General features: G+C 47.8%; 1 protein-coding gene across 5 annotated transcripts in view; it reads left to right on the top strand.

The window, feature by feature from the left end:
• SGSM2 (small G protein signaling modulator 2) overlaps positions 1 to 27645 on the top strand; it is a 103792-nt gene that overhangs the window by 32386 nt on the left and 43761 nt on the right. For all 5 annotated transcript variants that reach the window (XM_067538023.1, XM_067538022.1, XM_067538021.1 and 2 more), the window contains exon 3: positions 26370 to 26532. In XM_067538023.1, coding sequence (XP_067394124.1) covers positions 26370 to 26532 — 163 coding nt within the window. The remainder of the gene's footprint in view (positions 1 to 26369; positions 26533 to 27645) is intronic.

Genomic DNA, 27645 nt, shown 5'->3' with positions numbered 1-27645 from the left:
TTAGGAATTAGTGGGGTGCTGCTTTCCACTAAAATTATTGCAGAACTCCAGGTGTTTTGACATGCAGTCCCCAAGGTGTGCTATGCACCCGTGATGCTGCACAAAGCGACTTTGCTAAGATGAATAACGCCGTCTTGATGTATAAATGGGATGTGCAGGGGGCAGCCATGTAAGTGAAGCATACTGCTCAGAGAGCTGATTGCTGCAGCCATGGGAATATAATATCAATGGTGCCTTTGGGGGAGACACTCTCTCCTGTGCGTCAGTCCATTAGGCGCTAATAATGGTTCCTGACACTCTGTTGTAAAGAAGGAAGCAAGTGAGGGCATTTTATTTATGATCTGTAGAAAGCTGGGCCATATTTCTGATTTTCAATGCTGTTTGGAGAGAGACGATGGACAAATCAATTGTGGAATGTATCAGGAAATAGAAGGCCAAGATTTTTCTCTTGTGGCTCATGGATTTTTGATTGTTGAGAGACCTAATTTAAAGAGGCAATTTCCCATTGTGCTAGGCACTGTACAAAGACGGAACAAAAAGGTGGCCCCTGCCCCAAAGACCTTACAAACTTAGTATGACAAGATAAGACACATGGTGACGGATAGGTGGGGGAGCACAAGGAAATGAAGCAGTATTGGCCGACAAGATAGGAGAGGTCTCAGTACATCAACTGCCTAACTGGTGTCAAGATTTTTGTAGGTGACATGGCAAAGGAGACTTTTAAGGAAGGATTTGAATCAGGGCAAATGGTAGCTATAACATCTGATCAGTCTTACAACCAAATCACCTCTTTGGCTGGTAGATATGGAGATATTTCTTCCCTCCAACCTCGCCTTTACCTTTGCTGTCTTTGTTTAATGCACTTTCTATTTTCCTAGTTCATTACATTTGCTGAGCTGTAATAACAGTCTCTGATCTCCAATTCTCACTATTCCATTTGTATCTATTATTCATGGGGTCATGTTTTAAGAGAACCTAATAGAAATGAAATTTTAAAAAGCAATCCATGCGGTGTACATTCTGAGCTACTTGATGAATAGATTACACAGCCAATGTGCTCTCCTCCTGTAATAACAGTAATTAAACGGGGAGTGTCTTTTTATTTTATTTTTTTTAAATTAAAGATATATTGATAACTATGCTGGCTAAAAACAAACTGTGCTGAGATAGTATTTTCCCGGCTCAAGTTAACCATGCAAACATTGTTGCAACTGGCATACTTCTTTGATTTGTCAACGCCTTTGTTGTTAGCTGTACTGTTGCATTTAACACCTACTGTGTTAATCTCAACAGGAAATGTGAAACTTGAGTTTGATTTACGGTTGTTAGTTGTTTGTTGGATATGAATGTACTCTTGTGTGGCTTGTAATTTAGAGGAATTTCTATATTGTCTAACCTTAATCTCGACAGTTGGGGTTGTTTTCCTTGGACGCATATTTTAAATAAATTAAGTGATGTGATCCTAAATTCTCTGACTGTAACATGATGACATTAAATTTCAGTCAGATTTCTGGGAACTAGCGAAAACAGCCGAGCACTGAAAAATGGGCTTTTTAGACATAAATCCGAGCTGCTTTTTGTCAATGTAAATGCAATTGTTATATTTTCAGGAGGATAATGGTAAATAAGATTTAAGATTGTTCTGTTTTGTATGTGTCCAAGCTGATAAGACCTGACTTTTTAACAAGCATTTCCTTCTCACCAACTGCACGAAAGCTATTTTCTGCCTGAATAATAAATCTATTACTGGTAATTAAACCCATTAATTAGAAAATGCAGAATCCCTAAAGTGTATAAATTGAAAAGCTCCATTCTGGTATTGCAGAAGTGTCAGCATTGTAGGACTGTATTTAAGGGTTCTCTCAAGGCTTCTTTTTAAAGTCTAATTCAGGGATTAAAACTTTGCATTGGACCAACATCTGAGACCTGTGTCTGGGTAGGGTAGGGGGATGAGATTCACTTCTTAGAGAGACAAGGCAGCGTTTCCACCGCTGCCCACCCGCTGAAGTTATGTCAAGGGAGGGCAGCTTGAAAACCATGCAGGCTGCCTTGGGGATGGAAGGTGAACAGTGTTTCATAGAACCATAGAAGATGAGTGTTGGAAGGGACCTCAGCAGGTCATCTAGTCCCACCCTCTGCTCAAAGCAGGATCAACCCCAAATAAACCATCCCAGCCAGGCCAAGCATGTCAAACCGGGCCTTAAAAACCTCTAAGGATGGAGCAGTGTCAATTGCAAAAGAGCTCTGGCCGTGTATCTGTGGCTTTAAGGGCGTAGTATTTTGACAGCCTCAGCTCCTCTGGGCTCATGTCTCTGTGGCTTGCACAGAACAAGTCACCAGAGAGAATTTTTGCAAAGTCCTTTTTCCAGCCCAGGGAGCTGCACTTCCGGGGTTTGCCGACCTGCCAAGCTTCATGTCCTGCTTTTGAGGCAGCTCAGATCTTCCTCGGTCACAGGCCTTGAGCAGTGCCTCGTGCACTTCCATTGAGACCACCCTGGTGGCTTTGGGTGAGCAGCTTTGACCCTGCGGTGGGATCTGTAATAATTCCACTGAAGGCTGAACACACGAGCCCCTATTGTGTAGTACGTTGTCCCTTGCAGGAAATAGCTCTTTGTTTCCAACATGCCTGGTTTGTCTGCCATGGGTGTTTTATTAAAAACTGACGCAAGCTGTAAATCACAGGCGTCCAGGAAGGAGCAAATTTATTAAGGGATCTAAGCCATCCGTAGGGTCAGTGATTAAAGTGGTCTTAAAAAAGTAGTGGGTCTAATGGGGGAGCAGCAGCTTTGGTTAGACAGTGTTTAACGTGTGCCTCTCAGCAACCCGGCTTGATTTTGACATTTTTTTCTATTTACCAGATCAGCGACTCTTTGTGATTTTTCTCCCCCAGTTTAAATACTGTCTGGGACCCAGTGCAGGATTCTCTCTTATGGTCTATTTTCTAATGCTTTGCCCTGTTGAGTGTTAACTGTTCCCGGGGTGGGATTTGTCCCTCTTTCATAGATCACACTGATGGGCATTTTTTCTTCAATGATATTTCCCTAGTTTGGCTTTTTCACTCATCCTGTTGCTCCTAGCCAGAGAACTGCAAATGCCAAAAAGTGAGGAAATAAAGCCAGTGACCCGACACCTAAGTTCTGAATTGCTGAGGTAATGTACCAGAGCCACACGAGGGCAGATCGACTTGTGTTATTCCAAATCCATTCATCACGTCCCCAAATGTGCACTTCCAGTGAGAGCTCTGGTCCCTTTGGGTTACTTGCTTTTTACAATGGCAACACGCTTGCCCTTCCCTCCTGCCTGCCAGAAGATACGCCAGCAAAGATGGGTTTTCTAATCGCCGGGCTCTGCGTGCGCTAGTGAATTTTGGAGCCGAAATGATCTGCGATGTTCCGCTCAATTGCAGTTGACCTAGATCCTGGGTGAAACCAAGGGCGAACTTTAAAAGTCTTTCGCACTGAATAAAACTTTAGTCTCTGTCCTGCTCAGAACATAAATCCATTTACCATGCCCCAGGATATCTCCTCCCGCAACGGTGTTGCCACCGAGTGTAAAATGCATATGGAATGTAACACACATGAGCTTGAGTTCTTCTCTCCTTAGTGTTAAGAACTGATTTCAAGAGTTGCACAACGGAAGCCGTGTGCAGCGCACAGCAGCAGGATGTTTTACAGGGCCCCCAAAGCCCAGGAACTGCACTACGTATCTTGAGTTCTGTCATCTGCCACCTCCTCTGTTAACTGCTTTACACCCCTTCGAAGAACCCGCAGCTCCTATTGACTTGGATTGGAGTTGAGGGGAGTTCAGCGCGCGAGAGAATCAGGCGCCTCGTGTGTGATGCCGCAGATGGGTCTGCTCTCCTCCATCCCATTTTCTTCTCCCAGATCCTGCCTGTGGTCGTGATGCTGACGTCCAAATCCTTTTCGGGCCAGGCTGACCACGGTGTCGCAAAGCACTAGATTATGGGCCGTTATCGTCTCTTTCCGTGGACGGTCCCCTGGGAGGAGGGAAATAGATCCAAGATCAGTGGCAGTCTCCCCTTGTGGGGGAAGGTCTGTGGCTGGGCAGAGAGCGTGCGATCGCCGATCCATGCAGAGTACGAGGGTCTGCGCCTCAGGTCTACCCTCAAGACTCGCTGACCTTTCCTTTGTGTGCTTCTGCTGCCACCGCGTGGCCCAATTTTATTTATGTAAATCCCCATTTCCAGGAGTCCCGTGACTTCATGAGACTCTTGGTGTTGGTTTATAGGGAGAGGAGGAGTTTCTAACAGAGAAAAGCTTGGTAATGTGGCCAGAGTGCGCCAGACAGGCTCATAAATCAGAGGGTGAAGCAAAAGAACCCAACATTTATTGCCTAAAAACACCACAAAACCTCAGGATTTTTAAGCCACTCATGATGTTTTGGGGCCTGACTCATGGTTTTTGAAGATTAGGGGATTGGCAATACTGCTCCTGCTGCTTTCCACTCCCCAAAGGAAGTGCAGAGCAGAAATTGAGACTGCTCGGTGCTTTCCAGACAGTTCTTTCATCAGGGGTACAGCTCCCGAGCTCTGTCCTCTCTTTGGCCTTGGAAAGCCCCCTGAATATCCTTGTTCTTCCCCTCGCCCCTGGATAAGGGTGGCTGTCAGCTCATCGGACTGTGGGGAACCATTCCGCAGAGCTGCCTTCCCCCCTGTGCTTCTTTTGAAGCCAGTCTACCTTCTTTGCTCTGGTTTGCTCCCCTCTGTGCCACTTAGCCCTTGCTTCTGTGACTCGACTGCGGCGCTGAGTAGCAGCAGGGCTGTGAAGCGGAAACCCTCTGATTCTAACACAGGTTCTGTCGATGGCAACAGGGAATTACTGGCGACAGCAATTTCAGGTTGTTAAACAGAGCCACTTTCAAGTTTGCGCCGTTATTTATGTCTTCCTGCCTCTTAAACTCAGTGAGGTTATAAAATGATTCAGCCCAGTGTGACCCGCTGTCCCCCAGGTACACCCCCCTAGTGCGATTTGTGCATCATTCATGTTCCCCCTTATAGGGTCACTGTTGTATTGTCCAATGCGACGTGTGTCATGCAAGGTGTTTTTGGAATGCCCATGGCCTGCTGAACGTTGGTGTGGTGGTAGCATGTTCCCTGCAATGTCACACACATGTAGAGAGAGGAAACTCTGCCATGTCATATCCCCAGATGAGTGGCTCACTTGGCTTGACTAGATGCAGACAAACACAAAGCTGAGGCATGCATACAGGAACAATGGCCTTAGCGCCTGATAAGGGGACGCTCATTTGATTCACGTGAAGGAAATCACGCCCATCGGTGGACATGGCCGAGCAGCTGACCCCAGGCAGTGTCGAGGAAACCTGTGAAAGGAAAGAGGCACCTCTGTCTGTTACACCCAGCAACCTGGCTTGTGCTGGGACCATGTGCAGCACGTCTGGACAAGACTTCTCAAGAAGCACCTATCCAGTCTGAGGAAGATGCTTATTAGCAGGGCGAATTGTGAGTGTCAGAGCAAAATGAAACCACAGCTTCAAAGCCCTGGTTAACTGCTAAATACAAATCCCTGCTACAAAGCAAGAAGCCAAATGCCCAGGCTCGGCAATGATGATAAAGTGGAGATCACGTCAGCGGATGAAATGAGCTGCATTCTCCACCAATTAGCTCCTCCTGCTTATTGTAACTGAACTTGTTTACCGCCTTCCACAAGTCTGCCATTAAGCAGGGGCAGTAATTGTAGAAATTATAGGATTGCGCTGAACGGTGACTTACAAAGGCTCTTCCTAATTGGGGAAGGCGATGGATAAACCAGGAGGCAGTTCTTTTTCTTGTGTAAAAGAACTCATTTACTAAAAACATTGTCAAGCCTTTGTGACATAAGCCCAGCGTGTTTTTAGTGGGATATCTAACCCTGAGGAACTCATCAGCGTTGATGCCTGCGGCCTGCAGTGCCAAGGGAAGGCAATCTGCGTTCTGTTGCAGGTTAAACTGGGGGATCATAAAGAAAACTAATACCAGCGGTAGTAAGACAACAGCCTTGTCATTTTTCCACAAGCAAAACTGACAGGTTAATCCCCTTTCTTTTATGAGCAGGTGTCCTTTCCCATGAGCTTATAGGTGGATTTCTTACCAGTGAGGTGTGTGTAGACACGCCCCTTCATGTCTATGTGGGTGGCTTTGCTCACGCTAGGAAAATGTGCTAGTGACTTTCCTGCTCTGGTGCAGCTGTGCGGCTGGTGGACTAAACAGTAGCGGAGGTTGGACCTGGGTTGTTTCTGCAGGTTCTAAATCTTTTTCTAAAAGAGATGCTGTAGATCAACGAGACATCGTGGGCTTGAAGCAGGAATCTCTGGGTGGGATTCTAGGGCCTGTGTAATATAAAATCTGCGTCTCTTATAGTGCCGTCTGAGCACACGGGCTAGATCTATGCTGAAGCTTCCACCTTTGGTAGTCCTGTGCGCAGAAAAATGCTTGCCCCCAGACGTTCTTTAAGCCTTGCCTGCACTAGACTCTTCCCTTTAAAATTACCCACTTCTGGTAGCAATGGGGGGAGCTCTCGCATGGACAAAGCACTGATGTCCATCAGGGTTTTAACCATTGCACTTTCCAAACTGACCCGTGCTTGGCTGGCTGACAGCGGCTAAAAGACATTGCTAGTGTTGGTGGAGCCGTGCTAATGATAGCAACCATGGGAAGTTTTTTTGGGGGGGCAAAGCTGTGAATAACAAGAACATCCAGGCTTGCAATACCCAAAGGGATATCAACCTTCAGGCTTTGGGGCTTCAACCTCTCACTAATGCGGATAAGGAAGAAACTTTCCCTGGGCGGGGGCAGTTTTAGCCCGTAACTACTTCCTGCAGAATTCTTGTACCTTCCGGTGTAGCATCTGGTACTATCCACTGGACAAAATAGCCCCTTGCTCTGGTCTGGCCGTTCTTACTTTCCTGTGTGTGTGTGTGTGTGTGTGTGTGTGTGGGTGTGTGTGTGGGTGTGTGGGTGTGGGTGTGTGTGTGTGGGTGTGGGTGTGGGTGTGGGTGTGGGTGTGGGTGTGGGTGTGGGTGTGGGTGTGGGTGTGGGTGTGGGGGTGGGGGTGGGGGTGTGTGGGTGTGGGTGTGTGGGTGTGTGGGTGGGTGTACATTCATTAAATCCTTCCAGGAGAGATTAAAAACATACGTGTGTGTGTGTTTGAGGATTTATTAATGACGGAGCTGCTAAGAGGTTGAGGGTTCTGTGGGTTTTTTGGGTTTTTTAATATACTGGTTCCAGTTTCTTTTGTTGTTGCAGAGACCCTTGGGTTTGGTTTTCACTGCTCTGGTGCTGCTTTACCATGTAGCCCTGTGATCTCTGCTAAATGTCCAGGACTTTTAAAAAAACAGAAAGAAAGAAACAAAAGCCATCTATGATCTGTCCAGTGATAAATGGTACGAGTGGGTAAAGTATTTTGATGCAATGCAGATGGCAGACAGCAGCCTGAATCTTAGCAGGAATTGGATAATACAATAGATGTAACTACATTTAGTCATGCGTGTGAGATCCTTTCAACAAAAAGGGGTGTAATCACTGCAAAATAGGCAGGCAGGAGTCTATGATATAATAGATTCATATTAGTAATCAGTCCTTGAAATAATGCTCCTTTATACATGAGTAATGGTACTGGAGAGACGGGATAAGCCCTTCTGTTCTTCAAAGAACTTTGAGCTAAATCTCGCAGTCCAAAGTCAGGTGGAGCTTGCGTGAGTAAGGACCGACTAACGATCAAGGCGTCTCCATCCAAAGTTCAGTTGTGTATTTCCTCCTAAACGGGAACTGGCTTCTGGGCCCGTGTCTGGCCCTGGGGTGGTATGAAATGGATCCCGCCGTGGTTGACAGGCTCAGTGTTTGCCACGTTCTCATTTAAAATGTCTCCCCAATAGCTTCCCTATCCTCCTGTGGCCAGCTTCTCCAAAACAGAGGCTTGAAGCAAGTGACAGACCTCTTCCTCAAACACCTCCCAGCAGAACCCCAAGCACCGAGGGGCCCAAGTCTAAATTGCCCTCCATCACTGTCTCTCGCTTTACACTCCCCTCTACTCCCCTCGCAGTGACTTCCTGACTCTTGTGAGGCCTCCTGAGAGTCCTTGGAGCAGGGTCTTCTATAGATACTAAGTATTGATGGAGAAGTATCTTACTGTTATCATTAATCAGTATCTTGAATCAACATGGCCCCGACCAGAAAGCTTCACTGACAGAGATAGGCCAGAATTAAATCTTTGAGAGGCCACATGATGTAGGGGATAGGGCACTGAACTGGGAGTCAGGAGAAGAAAGTTCTATTCCCAGTTCTGCCACTGGTGTGATCTTCACCTCTCTGTCCTTTTGTTTCCCCACCCACCTTTTCTCCCTCTTGTCTATTCAGATTGGAAGCTCTCCAGGGGAAGCACTGCCGCCATTTATTATATGTTTCTATAGCACTTGGCACAAAGGGGCTCTGATCTCAGCTGGGGGCTTCTAGAGACTTGTAGTATAAATAATGGCTAATAATCACGTGTGGGCTGAATGTTTGGTAATGGAAGAAATTAGGAACATAGGAATTTGCTACCAAAAAAAAAAGGGGGGGCCAGGGTGTGTGTGTGTGTGTGTGTGTGTGTGTGTACAGTAGCCACACGGCGTTCTACATCTCAGCCTCGCAGGGGGCAGGTTTTTGTTGCTGCAGTACATTTTCACTTGTGCCACACGTTTGAGTGGACTCCGTCTTCCTGCTGCTCCAAGCTAAGGTTGGACAGAATTTGCAGGCAGCCATAACTTCTTGGCAGCAACTGACCATTGTTTCATTAGGGGCAAATTTACACTGAGGGCAGCGGGCCTAAGCTACAATTCGAATCTGCATCTTTGACTTCCGCGGAGTTACTGCAGCGTAACTGAGACTAGCCTAGACTGTATTCTAGTCTGTTGTGTGCGTTGGGTAATCCGGGGTTAAAATAAGGAGGATCGGACGGGGGAATCCAGTTTCTCCTCCTCTGCTGAAAGCTGCTTTGGCTCGTGCTGCTAAAAGATCTCCCTTCCCTCTCTAGCTGGCATGGCAAAAGGCCCCCTGAGCGCACTGTGCATGTGTGCGATACCGAAGACGTAAGCTTGAGTGCTAAAAATAAGAGGCGCTCAGGTTTTCAGACATGACTGTCGCTCGTCCTTCAAAGGGATCCATGAAGACTCTCTTTATTTCAAAGAGTTGTTGGCCTGGTGCGGTGAGGGCATCTGAATCATGAATGTAATATTGATCTTGTCACGTTTGTATCTGTCGTATGGTTCGTGGTTTTTGCTGTTGTTTACAAGACCCCTAGAATGGCAGGGCAGGTCAACATCATGCCGACGTTCATCCTTCCCCTTCTCTCCTGGAACGGGGGGAGATTTACAGATAGGCACTTTAGAATAGAGCTAAGCTATTCAGGTATGTCTACACTGCAAGGGGAAACGCACGTTCCCGAGTCTCAGAGCCCGGGTCAGTTGACTTGGGCTTGTGGGGCTGGGGCTGCATGGCTAAAAAGAGCAGCATAGACATTCAGGTTTGGGGTGGGTATCAGAGCCTGAGCATCTACGCTGCTCTTTCAGCCCCCCAACCTGAGTCAGTTGATTTGGATTCTGCCCCTTGGTACGTTGCAGTGTACGAGTACCCTTAGAGATCAGGGTAAGGCTTAATATGGCAGGAAGATTGGCCCACCTCTGCTGGCTGCAGGGTTCTTGCATCCTAAAGTGTCTGGTGCCGGCTGCAGTTGGGGACTGGATACTGGGCTAGCAGGATCATGGGTCTGATCCGGGCTGGTATCACTATCCTCCTATGAAACGGTGGTGCTGCAAGCTCCACCTGTGCATAGACCTCAAAATGTCCCCCCAGGGCCACAGAGTATGTTCAGGACCATGTTTAGGCAGCCTCTTTCTGGAGAAAACCTATTTCAGGCAGCTATAAAATATCCCTGGACTAGCTCTGTATCAATCTGAATAATTAATTCACAATATAGAGCTTCACACCTGATCCTGCACCTATTAAAGTCACCGGAAAGACACCACAACCCTGCCCCTCCCTTTTCACAATACAGTCTGTGACACTTCAGAACCACTTTGGTCTGTTCCATGCAGCTGATCAATAAAGCACAGTTATTAATTCTAGTTAGCACCTTTTTTAATCAAAGGATCTGAAAGTTATTTCCAGCTTTAATTAAGCCTCTGCGTACCTCTCGAAGGTAGGTGAGTGATCAGCTTGTGGATCACGGCAGCGAAGGTGATTTAAGGCGCTGTTTCTGTGCGAGCATCAGCACGTGCATAGTTTGGGGTTACTTGTGTGCTTACATTGAAGCACGTGCAGGATCAGGTCCTAACCGCTTTGAAGGGTTGTCAAGCAGGAATTCTGACAATGATTTCTTTGCACTGTCCTGTAGGCACATTGCCCCTTGAGACCGGTTAAAACGTCTGAACGAGTTTCCTTCGCATGCAGAGGGCTCCACATGCAGCGCGTCAGCTTTGTGCACCTTTTTATATCTGCATTAGAACATCATTTTCAAGGTTTTATATCATGGAAATCCTTGACCGTTAGAGCCCTTTTGCAATTCTTTGCACCTGAGGATGTCAAAGCACTTGACAGACATTACCGAACTAAAAATCTGAGCTTCTGGAGGGATGTCATTATAATCTCAACTTTGCAGGGAGGTACATTGAGACCTCCAGGGTCTGTCTACACTGCAACTGACAGCATGCTTCCCAGCCTGGATTGACAGACCCAGCAGACATTGCAGCCCGGGCGTGGCTTGGGCTAGCTGCCCAGAGCTATGCCTGCCCGACCCTCCTGAGTCAGTACTCATATGGCTAGTCTGACACACTGCCGCCATGTCCACGCTGCTATTTTTCACGCACTAGCTCAAGCAGAATTAGACTGGGAGGCACACAACGCGTGGCCGTGTAGATAGACACAGTGAGTCTAAGTGTCTCTGGCAGGACTGAGAATTAGAACCCAGGTCCCTTGACTCCAGGTGCTCTATTTTAGCTGCAAAACCCAATCCCTCGTGGTTGTTATTCGCAAAGATTGTCAGAAGTGACTACTGATTTTAACGGCCTCTGTTTTTTGGGGGCCCAACCTGAGACATTTTAAGAGGGGCTTGATTTTTCAGAAAGCTGAGATTCCACCACCCCTCACCCAAAACACGACTCTTTTAAGAGGTGTCAAACTGGGCACCCAAAGTCCCTTGTAGGAATCTTGGCTATGCTTTATTGTTTGGATTGAAGTAGGTCCTAGACACAGATCGCAATATGCTGATGTTCCCTCCTGATTTTGACATAAGGGTTCACTGCTAAAATGTTGTGTTTAGTATGGGACTGTTTTCCACACTAATTACGTAACTTAGCTTTGGGCGAAAGGGGGAAAAAATCTGCCCGGAAGATAATTATGTTTTGACAGAGAAGATCTAATTAGGAATCTCCGACTGCATGATTCAGAAGCTTGTGTTCTGGTTTTTCGCCTTCAGGGAACCCAAAACCAGTCGGAGTTGCCAATTCTTGCCAACCGATTTGTCAAAAAATCAGACCCCTCCAAAAATCATGAACCTGGCTTAAAAATCATGAGTTTTCGAAAATAATGATTTTCGTTTTGTCTTCTGGGTTTTCAGCCTTTAGAGTTCACTTAGCTGAGGTTCTCACTCATTCCCATGACTGCAGCAGCTGGGGCTTTAAGAAAAAGATACCAAATATCACAGAACTCGTGATAAAATGTCAGGAGTTGGCAACCTATTTGATCTATTTACCACAGCAAAGTGAAAAATGATGGTCTCGGCCTAGATATACACCCATGCATCCTTTAATCTGAAATATGGTAACAAAGAGTTTAAAAAATCACACCAAAAGGCACTGAAGATTTTCTTGGAGTTATTCCGTGCGTCATTTTCTAAGGTTCTGAGCACCGTCAGTTCCCTCCATTTCAATAGGAGTTGAAATAGCTCAGTACCTCTGAAAATCATGCCCTTTATGAATAGAGGCTGGGGTCTTTTTATAGATAAATGTGCCAAGAAGTGTGTAAATGGCAACATAGTCTAGGGCCTGATTAAAATTTAATAGAGGTCAGCTCCTTTTTGTCAAGCCTATAGAAACATGTCAACTTTCAGAATATAGCCAGAGACAGATATAAATAACCATTGTCTAGCCAGACATTGTACTATATTAATCCTTTTGGCTCTCTGACCTTGGCATTTTTTAAGTCTCATTTAAAACAAAAAAATAAATCCATGCGTTAGCTGTGAAAATGCACATAAATAAACTGAGATGCCCCCCTGTGACTGTTCAGAGGACAGAGCCAGAAGAACATGAAACTTTTTCAGAAATGAACAGTACTTGTAAAATTGTTATAGAAGTTAGTTTCCTGTGTAAATATGTGTGTCCAAAGAGAAGGTCGGAGTCATTGTAATTAGACAGAGGCATATATTAAATAATATAACCTCATACATTAACAAGCTGTCGCATTCCACCCCCGAGGTGGCTGCATTTCAGAAATGAGTGGTTTTTCTGCTTCAGGGGAATCAAAGTGGGGTGTGGTGCGCGTGTGTGTGTTTACACATCTTATTTTCCTCAAGCAGAAAAATCTTCACTCTTCACTGAAATGCAGCCACTTCTGGGGTGAAATGCAACAGCTTTTTAACAGCACCCACAGTTTTGGATGGGAAGTGAATCTTGTTCTCTTACGCAGTTTAGAGCACTTCACTTGTAGTCCACCATCTTTTACTTTAGCTCTAGGTCTTCAAATTTCACTAGACCGGTCCTTTAAAGAAAACATCCATTGTTTTCGATTTACTCTTAAGAGTCTTTAGTTGAAAGACACCTATAATTTGAAGGATATCGAGCTGACTTCAGCAGGCCAGGATTTCACCCTTGAATTCTATTCATGGCACTGCCACAGACTTATTATGCATCCTTGAGTAAGTCACGTCACCCGTTTTGTACCTCGGTTTCCCCATCTGTAAAATGGGGATAATGATACTTCCCTAGCCTGCAAGTGAGATGCTACAGAAAGGCCAAATATTATTGTGAATTAGACAACGAAGAGCAGAGTTTCTCAGCATGCATTTCTGTTGTGTTTTCCTTTCAAACAAATATTAGATGCCAGGGACTTGGATGAGGGAGTTGTGAAGATGCTTTTCAAAAGAGAGTCTCCAGAAATATTGCAGACAGGAGGTTGAGGCTGTGCTAATGAAGCTTAAAGACAAACAATGCTTTTAATCTCCTTAACGTGCTCAAATTGAAAGTGTAAATGACTCTGACCTTTCAAAACAAGAACCAAAAAACAGGTTGAATAGCATGTAACAGAATGAATGCCACATGGGACGAGCGGGGAGAAGATAATGGGGAATAGTAAACCGAAGAAATCTAGCTGGTAAGAGTTTACAGTGTTCTGAATTGCCTGAAAGGGACGTTGTGTGCGCATTGTTTTGAACTGAAAAGGATCCTGGCTGAAGGAGATGGATTCTTTACTATGTGCTGTAGGTTGTGTTGGTGAATCCTAGTCAAACCTAAAATGCAACGCTCCAAGCGATCCATGGGCAGCGTTGGGTGCTGTCTGGAGCAGGGTGGAACGCACAGTCCCTGGATTGAACAGTGAAGGCAGGGATTCTCTAGGGAGCGGATCATCAGCGGTCCAGGTCAGTGGGATCTTAGCCCCTGACTCCGAGCCTCAAGGCCTAAGATGCTCCTCCCACCTGGTGCAGAGCTCCTCCATCACCTCCCATCCAGAGCAACCGAGGGCGCTCAGAGCATTGTGGGGTTGGGCAGGAACGGCCAATCTGGATGCTTGAGGCAGGCTGATGTGTTTTAAGGCCTGGGACGCAGACTCTGTGGCAATGGGGGCAGTTCTGTGTCGCGGGCTTCCTGTGTGACCCGGGACAGAATGCTCTGAGGGGGCGGTTGCTGCTGAGAACAATGTGCCTGTACCTAGTCTATGGGTAAGGTGGGTTGACAGCCGGGGCCGGAGCTGGGCCGGGCCCTAGCTGCTCACTCCTACTTCGGGCTGAGTAGCGCTCCTGCGCGCCTTGACCCACGAGCCAGCCTGCCGTACAGCAGATCATTGCTATTTATTATTTGCATTGTGGTAGCATGCAGGAGCCCCAGTCCTGCACCTGGACGCCCTCTGCTCGGCCCTGTACAAACACAGCAGAAGATCGTTCCTGCCTTAAAATGCTTGCACGCAACTTCTGCCTCCCGGCTGCCTCCCGGAAGAAATGGGAGAAGTCTCTTCTCTTCCAGCCCGCGCACCCGTGCAGTCACAACTGTGATATGCTCCTCAAGGGAACAGATTCTGAAATAAAAGAAGCCTCAATCCATCTGCCCCATCCTCCGGCAGCTGCCGCTGGGAAAGAAATTGACCCTTTGCCTGGATGAATTCTCCCCCACCCCCTCCCCGACTGATTTGTTTTCATGCAAGAGTTTGGCTCTTTTATTCCTTATTAAGCTTTCCAAAGTGGTCAATTATTTCATAATCACGCATTATGATTGCTTTGCAGCCGTTGTCTCCGGGCTCCATTTGGTGACACCGTGTGCTGGGAGGTTGGGTATATTAACGAGATCATTTACATCCTGTGCACTGCTCTGCTTCTTCAGTGTTTGTTGTCATGCAGCAGACTCCAGAGGTCCCTTTCAAATAAAAATAAGAAATCTAATCAGCCGGGTAAAGCAGAATCAATATCAGAATAACCAGCTCATCCCAGAGTCCATTAAAAGGCCGACGGTGAAGTGAAGAAATGGGCTTTTTTCCCTTTTGCACTGCTTCGTGCCATTAAATGTCTAACCAGCCATCAGAATTGGACCTGAGGAGCTCAGGCTGGGAAGAACCTCGTCCTTCTGTAATGAACTTGGCCGCTACCCCACGCCTCGTATGCGGGAGCGCGCACATGTCATCAGCAGGAATCAAACCCTGGAACGTCAGCACCAAAAAACCCTGGACTCTACCTCGCTAAGATAAAGGAGAGCCCCTTCCGCGCTGAGAGCGCCCTCGGCTGTAGGAGTTGCTAGGATCAGTCACTGGAGGGAGACATGCTTCCTCAGTCAGAGAGGGTCCAGTGGTTAGGGTGCTAGCCAATGGCTTGGGAGACGTGGGTTCAAGTCCTTCCTCTACCACAAACGTCTTCTGTCACCTTGGGCAATTCACAGCTTCTTTGTGGCTCAACTCCCCATCTGTAAAATGGGGATAATCTTATCCCACTGGTCTTCCTCACAGAGGTGTGGGGAGGATAACTCTATTAAAGACTGTGGGTAGTCAGTGCTTTACATGGGGAATGGACTTTTTTTTTTTTCCTTTCACTTGTCAGCTGATCAAGATCTCACTCTGTGGAAATGGAGCTGTTTTCAAGCGGCCCTTGCAATTAACCCAAGGAGTTCAATTTGCAGCTCATACAAAGCGTGCCAGAAATCACATGCCGTGTGATCTAATGACCAGACATTACCTTACTACCAGCAGCTTTTAAAGGTTAAAGTTTGCAGCAGCTTCTGTTGCCTGGAGATGGTCTTGTTTCCCAGTCTGTGCTCTGTTGGCTCACTGGAACGATCACTTTATAGCATGTTTTGATTTTAGACGTTTGAGGCTGGTAGCTGCTGTTCTAATTTTTAAACAGGTTCAAAAGTGGAGTACTTGTACCATTACTGAACCTCCCTTTTAATAGCATGTTAGATTCGCAACAACTCTCTCACCTCTGGGCTCCAGGAGAACCCACCCTAAAACTCCTGCGCCTCTTTGGTTTGGAGCCAGATTTTTCAGAATTACTCAGCAGCTCCCCCAAAATAGGGTGCTGAGCCCTTTTGAAAGAACCTGGCCACTTCTTTTGGGCCTAATTAAGAGCAGATCTGGTGAAAAAAAGTGAAAATCTGGGTCATGATGTATGTCATTTTATTGCAGAGTTTCAGGGGAGTCTGTAATAGGACACTTTAGGCTGGCATTTTCAAATGAGGCTAATGGAATTACAGGCCTGATTCCCCATTTCAGTGGGAGTTAGGCACCGAACTCTCATATGTTCTATCAAAAATCTCCTTCTGATTGTGAAAACAAAATCGTTCTGATTCTCCTCACTGTGTGGCCTAGTGGATGGAGCACTGGACTGGGGCTCAGGAGACTTGCATTCTTTTCCTGGTTCAGCCATGGGCCTACTGGGTGCCCTTGGACAAATCACTTCACCTCCCCGTGCCTCAGTTTCCCCATCCCCTATCAAATAGCGATAATGATAATGACCTTCTTTGTAAAATGCTTTGAGATCTGTGGATGAAAAGCAGATAAGAGCTTGGCAATATTATCACATACTCCCGATTTACACTACTGGTGTCCCATCATTGGCGTCAATGGAGCTCCAGCTGTGTAAACCAGATGTGAACGTGACGGGTCTGGAAACTCAGGTTTTGTTCCCAGTTCTGCCAGTTGCTCATTGTGTCACCAGGAGTCACACAAGTTCTTTGGGTGACAGTCAGTTTTCCCCTTCTGCGAAGGGGGAGTAGTAATATCTGCCTGCTCGACATGTTGTGAGGCTAATGTGTGTGGAGCGCTTTGAGATCCTTGGATGAAAGGGGCTGGAGAAGGCTAACACTATGAGCTGTTAAGTGAACATTTGGAGTGATGTTAAAATACAGAACAATAACTATGGCAAAGAGAGGACTGTATGATTTGTTGACTCCTTGGCCCATGTCCTATATTATTTTAACTTATCTAACACACTGCGCATGCTTAAAACCTTCTACTATTTTAAAAGATTTTACCACTTTCAATGATCTTTCCTAGCAATATAATGGGGAATTCTGCTAGAAATAGGGTATCTTTCAAAATCATATTTTTAAATGTGTCCTATCTTATCCTATCCCACTTGTTTCTTTTCATCCATCCCTGGTAGAGTGCGTCATCTAGTGGATAGGGGACTAGAGTGGGAATCAAGAGATGTTTGTTCTGTTTCCAGCTTGGCCACCGGTCTGCTCTGTAACCTTGGCCAGGTCACCTTACCTCTCTGTCTCAGCTTTCTCCTCCCAATGTTTGGCTTACTTCTTTAGACTGTAAGCTCTTCTAGGAAGGGGCTGTCTCTCACAATGAGTTTGTACAGGGCCTAGCCCAGTGGAGCCGTGATCTCAGTTGGGACTTCTTGGAACCACTGTGATACACACAATAAATAATCGTGTTCCGGTAGTACCCATAGCCATGGTATTTCCTCTGTTCCTTATGGATCGATTGCCACACCGATGCTTAACAAACACATAAAAGCAATAGTAGCTTTCAAGATCCCTCTGAAATGAAGCCAAAATAAAACATAAACAGCGTTTGCCTTTCCAACTGATTTATCATGCTAGCTTCTTGATTTCTCAGCTGACCAGTTGGATTAAAAGCTGCAGAGGGAGTAGGTTGCTTTTAGCTCTCTAAGGGCCTGTCTACACTTGAAATACCACAGCAGTGGGAGCGCTTCAGTTTGGACACTCTCTACCCCGGTGGGAGGGGTTCTCCTGTTGGCGTAGGTAATCCACCTCCCCGACAGGCAGTAGCTAGGACGGCGCTGTCTACACCGGGGATTAGGTCGGCTTAACTATGTTGTTCGGGGGCTGGATTTTTCACACCCCCTGGGCGATGGAGCTGGGTCAACCTAACATTTTTACTGTAAACCAGGCCTAAATCGATTGGGGGGGGGTGATCCCTATCCATTAGTAAATGGTTCCGTGCGCTGCCACATGGAGGAGCCGTCTAGTCTTGGTCCTGCTATGGGTCTGACGGACGTGTGTCTAAGATCAGAGCTCGGCCTGTTGGAAATGGGGTGGCTGCCTTTCAGATTTTCATTGGGGATGGTGCATGACACAGACCTCTAGCGTCACGCTCCAGTCGATCTCCCTGCTCCTTAGAACACAGCCGCTTTCCTGGACAACGGGGCCAGTCCAGTGTCTCCTTCCGACCCGCTGGCTCCCAGCTGGTAGGGAGGGCGCACAGCAGGGCGTGGAACCAATGCGTGTAATGAGATGTGCTTCGGCACCGGCTCCCTCTGCGCCCGCATGTAGAGACTTTGGGAGGTGGGCGGGCTAGTACACGGCTCTAGCAAGCACTCAGCGGAGATGCGCTGCAGCGATCGTCCCGTCCCTGACCTCAGCCCGCCTTCCCAGCATGTGATGCCCGCTTCCGCCAGCAGGCTGTGTGCTGGAAACAGGGGTGGCTCCGAAGCCACCAGGCTTGTGTGTAGTTTGCTTGTCTTTTATCTTCCTTCGCTTTCGGTCTTTTTTATTTTCGCACTTCAGCCTTGTGAATCCTGTTCCCTGTGCACAAGGCACTTAGCTGCAGCGGGGTTCCCCCCCCCCCCCATGTCTAAAGCGAAATCCATCTGTTAAATGAATTCCATAAAAAAACCCTTACGAGGTCCCTCATCTCACACCCCTCCGGCTCGGTCTCCAGAGCGCTCTTAGCATACAGTGCATTAAACCGCAGCACGGTTTCAACAAAGGAGAAAGGGGAGAAAACCGAAGTCCCTGGTCTAGTGCAGAGAGGTCTGGCTGGGTTTGCGTAATCAAAATGTGACATTTTTCTAAGCTTACTGGGGAGGTGCTGATTTGGCCTGCAGATCAATAACCATCGCCTCGGCTGGTTCAGTACGGCTGGCGATCTGCCTCGGAATTGACTGGAGATGATGAATTTGCAGAAGGCAGCTGTCAGGCCAGGAACGGGAGCGAAGTAGCGGGGCCGAGACTCCGGAGCAGCTCCTCACCTTCACTTGGGCAGCCCCGGCGCTGGCTGAACTCATTAACGGCGTTGGTCCGTCACGGGTATAACGGTGCCCGTCCGGTCTGAGCATTGGGAAAGGCTGCACCTTCTCGGGGTGTACCTATGCATTATTGGCTTCGTAATTGTTTGTTGCTGTGGTGGCTCCTGGAGTTCTCATTCAGGATTGAGACCCCATTGTTCTAGGCGCAGCATCTCGTGGGAACATGTTCCCTGCCCCAAAGAACCCACAGTGTCCGTAATAGGGCTGTGTGTCTGCACACCTGCACCATTTCCTGTTGAAATGCTCAGCCAGCCTTCCTCCTCCTCACGCCTGTTGGAACTCCCCATCGCCGGCTCTCTGCGGACTCTGGTCCTCGCAGAATGCGGCTAGTGGTGTTGCTCACCTTCAAAGAGCTGCATCCCCAGCCCTCCCCCGGGACCAAAAGATGTTCATTTCCCCTTAGGGCAGGTGAACACCGTTCTGTAATGGCCGGAGCCCTCTTCTCGGCGTTCAGTGACTGGCCAGAGGAGGGGGCATCTCTGTTTCCATTTCTGGGTTGTTTGCAAGAATCCCATTTATTTGACACCCCTCGCCCCCCCCCCCCTCCCCAAAAAAAAACCGGTTTGGGGAATACAGTGCAGTGTTCTACCCTCTCTGTACCATAGATACTTACAACCATCTAGGGATTTTTAACCTGTATTTGTATAGATTTAAATCCACTTTATACATGAACATTGATGCAGTAAACAAGTGGAAACAGGGAGTGGCCCGTACAGATGGCTAAAGGGAAGTGGGGTGCGTGATGAGCTGAAAGACTGTGTGAAACCCATGTCCTTTCATTTATCCAATTAACATTCCTCGTCCTGTCTGACACCACCAAGGGAAGAATAGGAGGGTACATCACGTTCAAGGTAAATGAGTTCGTTCCATCTGTCCCCGTCGCCACCACCCCCCCCCATTTCAGCAGGCGCACGGGTGAGCGCCAAGAACCTGCCACAGAGACTCCGTTTAAATTCAAACGCTGGCCAAGAAAGAACGCCAATTCCCTTGGAAGTTGAGGCTTCATTTGAACAGAATGCCAGGAGGGTGGGGAGCGTGACTGGGAGGCTGTGGAGTTCTTCTGCTCTGGGCCCCAGGGGCCTTTTCACAAAGAGGGGGAGAGCTGCTCCAGTTGGAAAGCAGAGCGTTTGCAAAGCGCCTGACATTGAGTGTTTACTCTGGGTGGTGTCGGTTATTATTTCATTGGTTTATGTTGCGGTGGTGTCGAGGGGTCCAGCTGTGGGCCCAGGACCCAATTGTACTAGGTGCTTATAACCCAGATCAATGAGCTGGTCCCTGCCCCCAGAAGGCTTACACAATGCTTAATTTGTGCCAGGGCTGAGCCCCAGCACCTCTAGGCTTGGCAATTCATAGCTCCGGCCCCTCCGGCCTTGCTGCATCTGTTATGAAAGTAAACAAATGGCTTGAGCCCCGGCATCTCTTTTATTACACATTACGCACTGGGCTTCCACTTGAAGTATAAGACTAGAGACAACAGCTGAGTACAGACAGCTGGGGGACAACAAGGACACAGGGAGACAGTCCTGGCCAATTTGATGGCTCCAAAGGTGGCTAATGAGGTTGCTTTGTCGAGGTGTAGGGGGAGCTCCTCTCACATGTGGGGCAGCCTGGTGGCATAGCTGTTATCCCCATTGTACAGATGCAGAACTGAGCACAGAGAGACCAAGTGACTTGCCCAAGGACAAACAGGAGGTCAGTGGCAGAGGAATGGAACCCAGGCCTCGCATGGCCTAGACTAGGCACAGTAAGCACTGGACCATCCTTCTTTTCCTATGTGAGGGGAACACTGAATGGCGCAAACTTTGGAGAAGCCGTATGTAATGCTGATAGGGCTTGATCCAAAGCCTGTAGAAGTCAATAAAAAGATTCCCATCGCCTTCAGTGGGCAGTAGATTGGGCACATGTTTATCTTCGATCCAGTTGGTTTGGTTTGTATGAATTGCCTTGGGTCTAAAAATCTTACGTGGGATTTGATAAAACACTGCGCCAGGAAAGCCGAAGGGAAGGCAGAAGCAAACTTCAACACCTACAACACCCATGACTATGGGGATCTGTGGCAATTCGACCTGAACCATGCTCCAAAAAACCGAGACCTTAATTCCAGGTTCATTCAGCATCATAGGAGCTAGCCGTGTGGCTCCACTGAATTTGAAAGTAACCTTGGTGTTTCAGCAGCAGAGTGGGGGGGCCACAGGAAGCCTCCTATGAAATTTGAGGGAGGGCAGTTTCTGTCTTCACTAGAAACGCTGCAGCAGGAGCACTGCAGCGCATCAGCGTAGACCTCACTCCAACGACAGGAGAGGTTCTTCTGTCACTGTCGCTAATCCATCCCCCCAACCTAATTTCTCAGTGTAGACCTGATCTCGGGCACCCGGTGGACAAGATCTCCTGGTTTGGAGTTTCATTTCAAACTGAAAAACTTGAGTGCCAACATGGTTGAAAGATTTGCAGACCTTTCAGCCCGACTCCTGAGTACAACGGGGGCTGGTCCTGCTTGTTTTTGAATGAAAACGAGAAATGGGGCCCAATCCGAAACGCAGATCTCATCGTTCATGACGTTTTGCAGGGCTGGGTTCAAAATCTATCTCTGGACTTGTAACTTTTACAGAGCCTCCATCTGTAGAAGAAGCCATCCAGAACTCCACCGTTTTGCAGGATCTCAACCTGCTAAATTGGAGGCTTGGTTGAGTTTTCCCCTATTTCTGAAGCTTTATCCAAAAGAAACATTTTGAGCTAAACTCTGGACGTGTGATCCCATCTCTCTGACCTGAACCCAAACAGCCTGATCGGCGCTTTTCAGTACTTCACCGCCACCTTTACTGGAAACCCTCTTTGTTGTTGATTGCAATTGCTTGGCTGCGGTTTGTTGATTGCCTTTCCAAGTTACTAGCTTGCTGTGAAGTGCTGGAACAAACGGCTGGAAGGGAGTGGATCTCTTCCAATCTGCTGAGAGGCAGAAGAGGTACTTGATATGAGCTATTCTCTACATCACGTGACAACTTGACCTAATAAACTGTAGTGTAGCACTCTGAGGCCTTCTTAAATAGCTGACACATCCCATTTCAGAAATGGCTGCTGTGTGGTGAAGCAAGAAGTAATTCTGGCTGTAGTTCTATTATACACTATTTTTTAATTCTTTCAATCCAACCTCTTTTATATCACCAGCCAGAGAATTGATCCAGTGCCTTTAACTACAAGGCCATCCTTCCGGCCACCGAAACATGACCAATATCTCTGGGCATTTGAAATACAATGGTTCAATCAAATGCCTTTCTTGGTTTCCTTGCACATGTATTAGGGTCCATTACGCAGGGTCGTCATGACTAGTTGTGATGAGAAGTGTCACCATGGCATAATGAAATGTTGGGGCTTTCGGGACAGGTGCGGTGCTGATGACCCTTGAATCACTTGTCTAGGATCCCAGCCGCGGGTTGATTTGATCTCTGCTAAATCGTGTTAATTTGTGGTCCGAGACCCTCTGCAGCTCTGCTTCTCTGCTCTGTCTGGGCCCAGGCGATGCCTCGGCACAGCATCTGTGCACGTTACCCTCCTTCCTCGATCACTGAGGCCAGCACCAGTCTGCTAGGCTAGGCAGCAATTCAGCAGAAAAGGACCTGGGGGTTACAGTGGATAAGAAGCTGGATATGAGTCAACAGTGTGCCCTTATTGCCAAGAAGGCTAACAGCATATTGGGCTGCATTAGCAGGAGCATTGCCAGCAGATCGAGGGAAGTGATTATTCCCCTCTATTCCGCACTGTTGAGGCCTCATTTGGAGCATTGTGTCCGGTTTTGGGACCCCCACTACAGGAAAGATGTGGACAAACTGGAAGAGTCCAGCAGAGGGCAACAAAAATGATTAGGGGGCTGGAGAACATGACTTATGAAGAGAGGCTGAGGGAACTAGATTTGTTTAATCTGCAGAAGAGAAGAATGAGGGGGGATTTGATAGCAGCCTTCAGCTACCTAAAAGGGGGATCCAGGGAGGATGGAGCTAGACTGTTCTCAGTGGTGGCAGATGACAGAACTAGGAGCAATGGTCTCAAGTTTCAGTGGGGGAGGTCTAGGTTGGATATTAGGAAAAAAGTTTTTCACTAGGAGGGTGGTGAAGCACTGGAATGGGTTACCTAGGGAGGTGGTGGATTCTCCATCCTTAGAGGTTTTTAAGGTGCGGCTTGACAAAGCCCTGGCTGGGATAATTAAGCTGGGGTTGGTCCTGCTTTTAGCAGGAGGTTTGGACTAGATGACCTCCTGAGATCCCTTCCAACCCTCATCTGCTATGATTCAGTGTCAGACCTAAAACTCATATTTCTAGTCCTAGGAATTTGTGCATGACGCTCAGTCCATCTACTGCTCGTATCTTGATTGCCCAGATCGAAACCTGTGATTCCCAGGGGCTTAAGTATGTCAAACCACAGGAACATAGGAACTGCCAGACCGGATCAGACCCATGGGCCATCTAATGCAATATCCCGTCTCTAACAGTGGCCAGCACTAGCTGCTTCAGGGGAAGGCGCAAGAAACCTGCTGTATGCAGAAAGGAAATATCTGTCCCACCTCCAAGGTCTCACCCTAATTCCTTAATAATTAGATTGGTTTAAACCAAGGATTAGTGCTTGGAGACAGTCAGCCCAAACCCGTTTGCTGTACTGGCACTTCTTTGAAGCACTCTCTTAGCCTCCAGAGTCTAGCTCTTGTGGTTGTGAAGAAAACCTCAGAAATGGGAACAGATGTGACTCTCCGGAGAGCCTGGAACAATAGCTTGGAGTGGTGTGAACGGCTCCATTCATCTCCGGCTAATCTACACGATGAGCTAGAAATGGGGGGTATAATTCCCAGCTCTAGGACACACAAGTGGCACTGGCTCGTCAAGCGTGAGCACGAGTATAAATAGTAGCGTCAACACGGTAGCACAGACATTGGCCCCACGGCTTCAGGCGGGTTTCTACCTGATATTCTAGCATGTGCTATTGCAGCCACTGCCCAGGCTCCTGCAGCTACACAGCTGTTTATCTCTCGTCGAGCAAGCGCAGGTGTGTGTCCGCAAGCGAGGAATTGCACCGCTAGATTGCGCTGGAGAGCCTCAGTGACACGTAAATTCAAATGCCGAGAGGTTAAAAATCCACGTGGTTTCGTTCCTCTTGTGAGTGGGGAGAGAGGGTCACAGATCAGCACGCTTTACCCCGCGTGGTGTCTCGTTTTCATGACGTAAGTGGGCAGAGCCTATTTTTGTGGGTGGAGCTTGGAAAAATACTGCTCCCGCACTCAGCCCCCAGTCAGGCCCTTGCCATGGATCACATGAAACCCAATTTTTAGACGGCTCACCCAGCCCCTCCAGGAACTCAAAAAGTCCTTCCCCAAAAATTCCCCAATGGACAGTTTCCCCCAGAGACTTCAGTGCCAGTAGAATCAATCCCATGAAGCGTAAGCCAGGTGCGTTGCATGGAGCCTGTATTTTTCAATTGTCCAGGGATGGCTATTTCTATCCAGCCCTCTTGCTGCTGTGTATGTACAACATTTCCCTCTATTAAACCCCCCCCCACACACACACGATGCCCCCGCCCCACTCTACATCCATTATGTTCCTCACTGAAGCCTCTTTCATTGCGTGAAAGCTGTAGCAAGCCAGTCCTGCTCCCCCGAGATCTCCAGCACTAATTGACCCAGCTGGATTCAGACACTCGAGGTTACATCTGGTCTGAAAAAGATGCAGCCCTTTTGGCTGTGACGCTCCTTTTCCTGCCCCCGCTTTTTCCGTGATCATTGGCGAACGCGCTGCAGGTGTCATTGCTGTCGGAGCTCTGCAGTCCAGTTCAGTGGATCGGCACCGAATCTGCTACAGCTATGCCTTTTTAAGAAGCAGGGAAATAGATCGTGCCTCCCCCTCGTCCCCATCTCCAGCCCCCATCCATAGCTCTCTTGTCTAGGTTGTCAAGTCTTTTCCGTTGTATCTGGGTTCTGATACCGCCCTCATCACCGTACACTCTGAGCGCCTTCCAGAAGCGCAGTAAGCGACGTGACTAACGTGTCACCCGTGGCTTGTTTTTTTCTCTCTCATCCTCTGCCCAGGGGGAGAATAAAGTGCAGTGCAGCGTGTTTTGTGCTGGCAGGGGTGTTTTAGATGCTCACGCCACTGCACGAAGCTGAGCTCTGCTGTAGTAGGGTTGCTGAGTGAACCCTCTCTCCCTGATGTGTAGGATTAATACGTAGCATGGAAGGACTGGAAGAGAAATGGATGGTTTGTCCGACACTGCTTCTGCAAATCAAGATACTGCAGTGACGAAGGCTGTGCAGTCCCCAGATTAAATTATGCGCAGCAAATTGATTTCATGACAGTGACCTTGGTATATGGGGAAGCTTTTAACATGTTGAACTAGGAGATTTGTCCAAGTGTGGGCGAGATGAGACACATCCTGGCTGATGACAATCTGCAGAAAGCTGTCACAAAATACAAGAGTGTGGCAACATCACCCCCACAACAAGGGAGGGCTGGGGAACAGGAAACCCTGACGTTCTGTCACATTGCCGTAAGCACATGTATCCAGACTGGGGGCAACGCCTGATTATACAGGACATGGATTTTCCCTAGGACAACTGGGAGCTTCTGCCAAAAATGAGCTGTCCTCAGTAAAAGCATTATTTAGCTCAACACATTTCCAGATTAGGGCCTGATCTTGCCTTGTGAAGTCAATGGGAGTTTTGCCATTCATGTCAGTGGGAGCAGCCTCAAGGTCTCTTTCACCTTTGGGGAGGGCGGGGGAGTTATAGTATTGGCATTTACATGACCAGTGAGATTCTTTAGACAGTATGGCCTAGTGGATAGAGTACTGCACTGGGACTCGGAAGAGCTGTGTTCTATTCCTGGCTCTGCCATTGGCCTGCTGGGTGACCTTGGGCAAGTCACCTCACCCCTCTGTGCCTCCGTTTTCCCACCTGTAAAATGGGGATAATGATACTGGCCTCCTTTGTAAAGCACTTTGCAATCTACTGATGAAAAGTGCTATATAAGAGCTTGATGTTACAATTAATTATTTATGGGAATTAAAATATCTATAGTATTTTAGGGGACCCATCACTGCAGATCTGGATACTACATTACTGGCTATGAGATCCGGTCTCCTCTCTGTTTTTCAGTCCCTAGAAGGCCAGCCTCCTGTTATGTAATCCACATCAGTGGTTCTCTGAGGCACAAAATATTGCCCATAGCAAAAAAAAAAAAAAAAAAAAAAAAAAAATATAGACACCTGCCAGGATCTTTGGGTTTATGCAGGTTCCTGCATCACCTGGCTATGGAGCCCAACTTTTATCCAAGGTTGTCAGTGCAATTAGCAAGCCTGATGACCCCCCCGTGAGATAGGTAAGTGTATTGTTATCCCTGCTGTACCGGTGTGGAAACTGAGGCACAAAGAGGGTAAGTAATTTGTTTGAGATCACACACTGAGTCCACAGCTGACGCAGGAATAAAAACCTCACTACTTTGTATCCTGGTCCACATTCTATCCTTCCCTAAACATTAGATTAGTTTCATTAGCTGACTTTCTTCTCATCACTGACACGTGCCAAAAAAAAAACAAAACCGGAGCGGCGGACGCGCACTTGCAGTGACGTTTCCTTTCCTTTTCCAGGGGTGGTGGAGGTGTGTCTCCTGCACATGCTGAAACGCAGAGCCGCCGGCTTCCTCCGGACCGATAAGGTAGCTGCCCTCTTCACCAAAGTCGGCAAGACGGACGCGGTAGCTGGGGACATATGCAAGAAAGTCCAGGAGCTGCAGCAGCAGGCGGAAGGCAGGTGAGGCAAAAGGCTGTTATTAACCGGAGAACATCGTGGGTGGCTTGAAGATGACAGCTAGAGCTGCTCGGAAAATTACTTCAAGGCAGCTTTTCGGGGGAAAAAACTCAGCCACTCGGAGACGGTCAGAAAAACGATTGGGGAAAAAAGACTTTTGGAAAATGAATGTTTGTCAGAAATTCTCAAGGGACTGCCAAGGGGCGCGAGCTCGTTTGTGCTCTTTTTTTACTCATTTATCGCAGGGTGCCCAGGAACCCCAGTCCAGGGTCAGGGTCCCCCATAGTACCAGGTGCTGTCGAGATAAATGACACAGGAGCCAGTCCCTGCTCGCAGCCGGCTGACAGTCTGGGTATCGGGCAGGACGTGACAGGTGGAACAAAGCAGACAGCTCGGGTGGAGGTGGGCGGGAGGATCAGGTGACAGAACGAACAGCACTTAGTGGAAAAGCAGAAGTTTCAGATTGCCCCGTGGCAAAACCAGTGCCAGATGGGAGCAATTCGCCCACACTGTGGCAGAGGTAGTTTTTTTCCCGCAGTAAAGAAGGCCCGAACGTTTTTCTTTGCTTGCTTCTTTATTCCCCTTGACTTTAAAAATTCAGACCCTCTCTACCCTTTTTTCCCCACGTGCATTGGGAGAACCGAGAGGACCATCAGAGGAACAGGGCATGTGGCCCCAATCAACATTGTGTTAGGTGCTGTCTGAACGCACCTGGTCCCTTTGTCATGGTGCTTACACTCTAAGGCCAGGATCCTGCAGTGCCCTCGCTGCAGGCTGATTCAGCAGAAGTCCTGTTAGGAGGAGGAGTCCCCCTGCACTGAGCTCATTCCAGGATCAGGGCCTAATCAATGAGATAAACCAATGAATGTAATAGACAATAGGAGGGAGGGAGGAAGGTAACCGTGATCAAGCCCTGAGTGATTCAGCAAGGGAGTTAAATATGGGCCTGCCTTCAAACATGCGAGTCATCCCATTGAAGTTCAGAGCCTGAGGCCCTGATCCTGGAAAATCTGAAGCACATGCGCTGTCCTAACTCACTGTCAGTGATTCTGTTGAAGTCAGTGGAACTACTCATGTCTTTCCAGGATCAGGGCTAGGACTGCATCTTCCTACGTG

The sequence above is a fragment of the Emydura macquarii genome, unplaced genomic scaffold (assembly GCF_026122565.2).
Source record: "Emydura macquarii macquarii isolate MOO-44397 ecotype Brisbane River unplaced genomic scaffold, CSIRO-AGI_Emac_v2 contig_450, whole genome shotgun sequence".
Classification (NCBI taxonomy): Eukaryota; Metazoa; Chordata; order Testudines; family Chelidae; genus Emydura; species Emydura macquarii.
The sequence above is the reverse complement of the archived record's forward strand: the minus strand, read 5'-3'. Positions and strand labels throughout refer to the sequence as shown.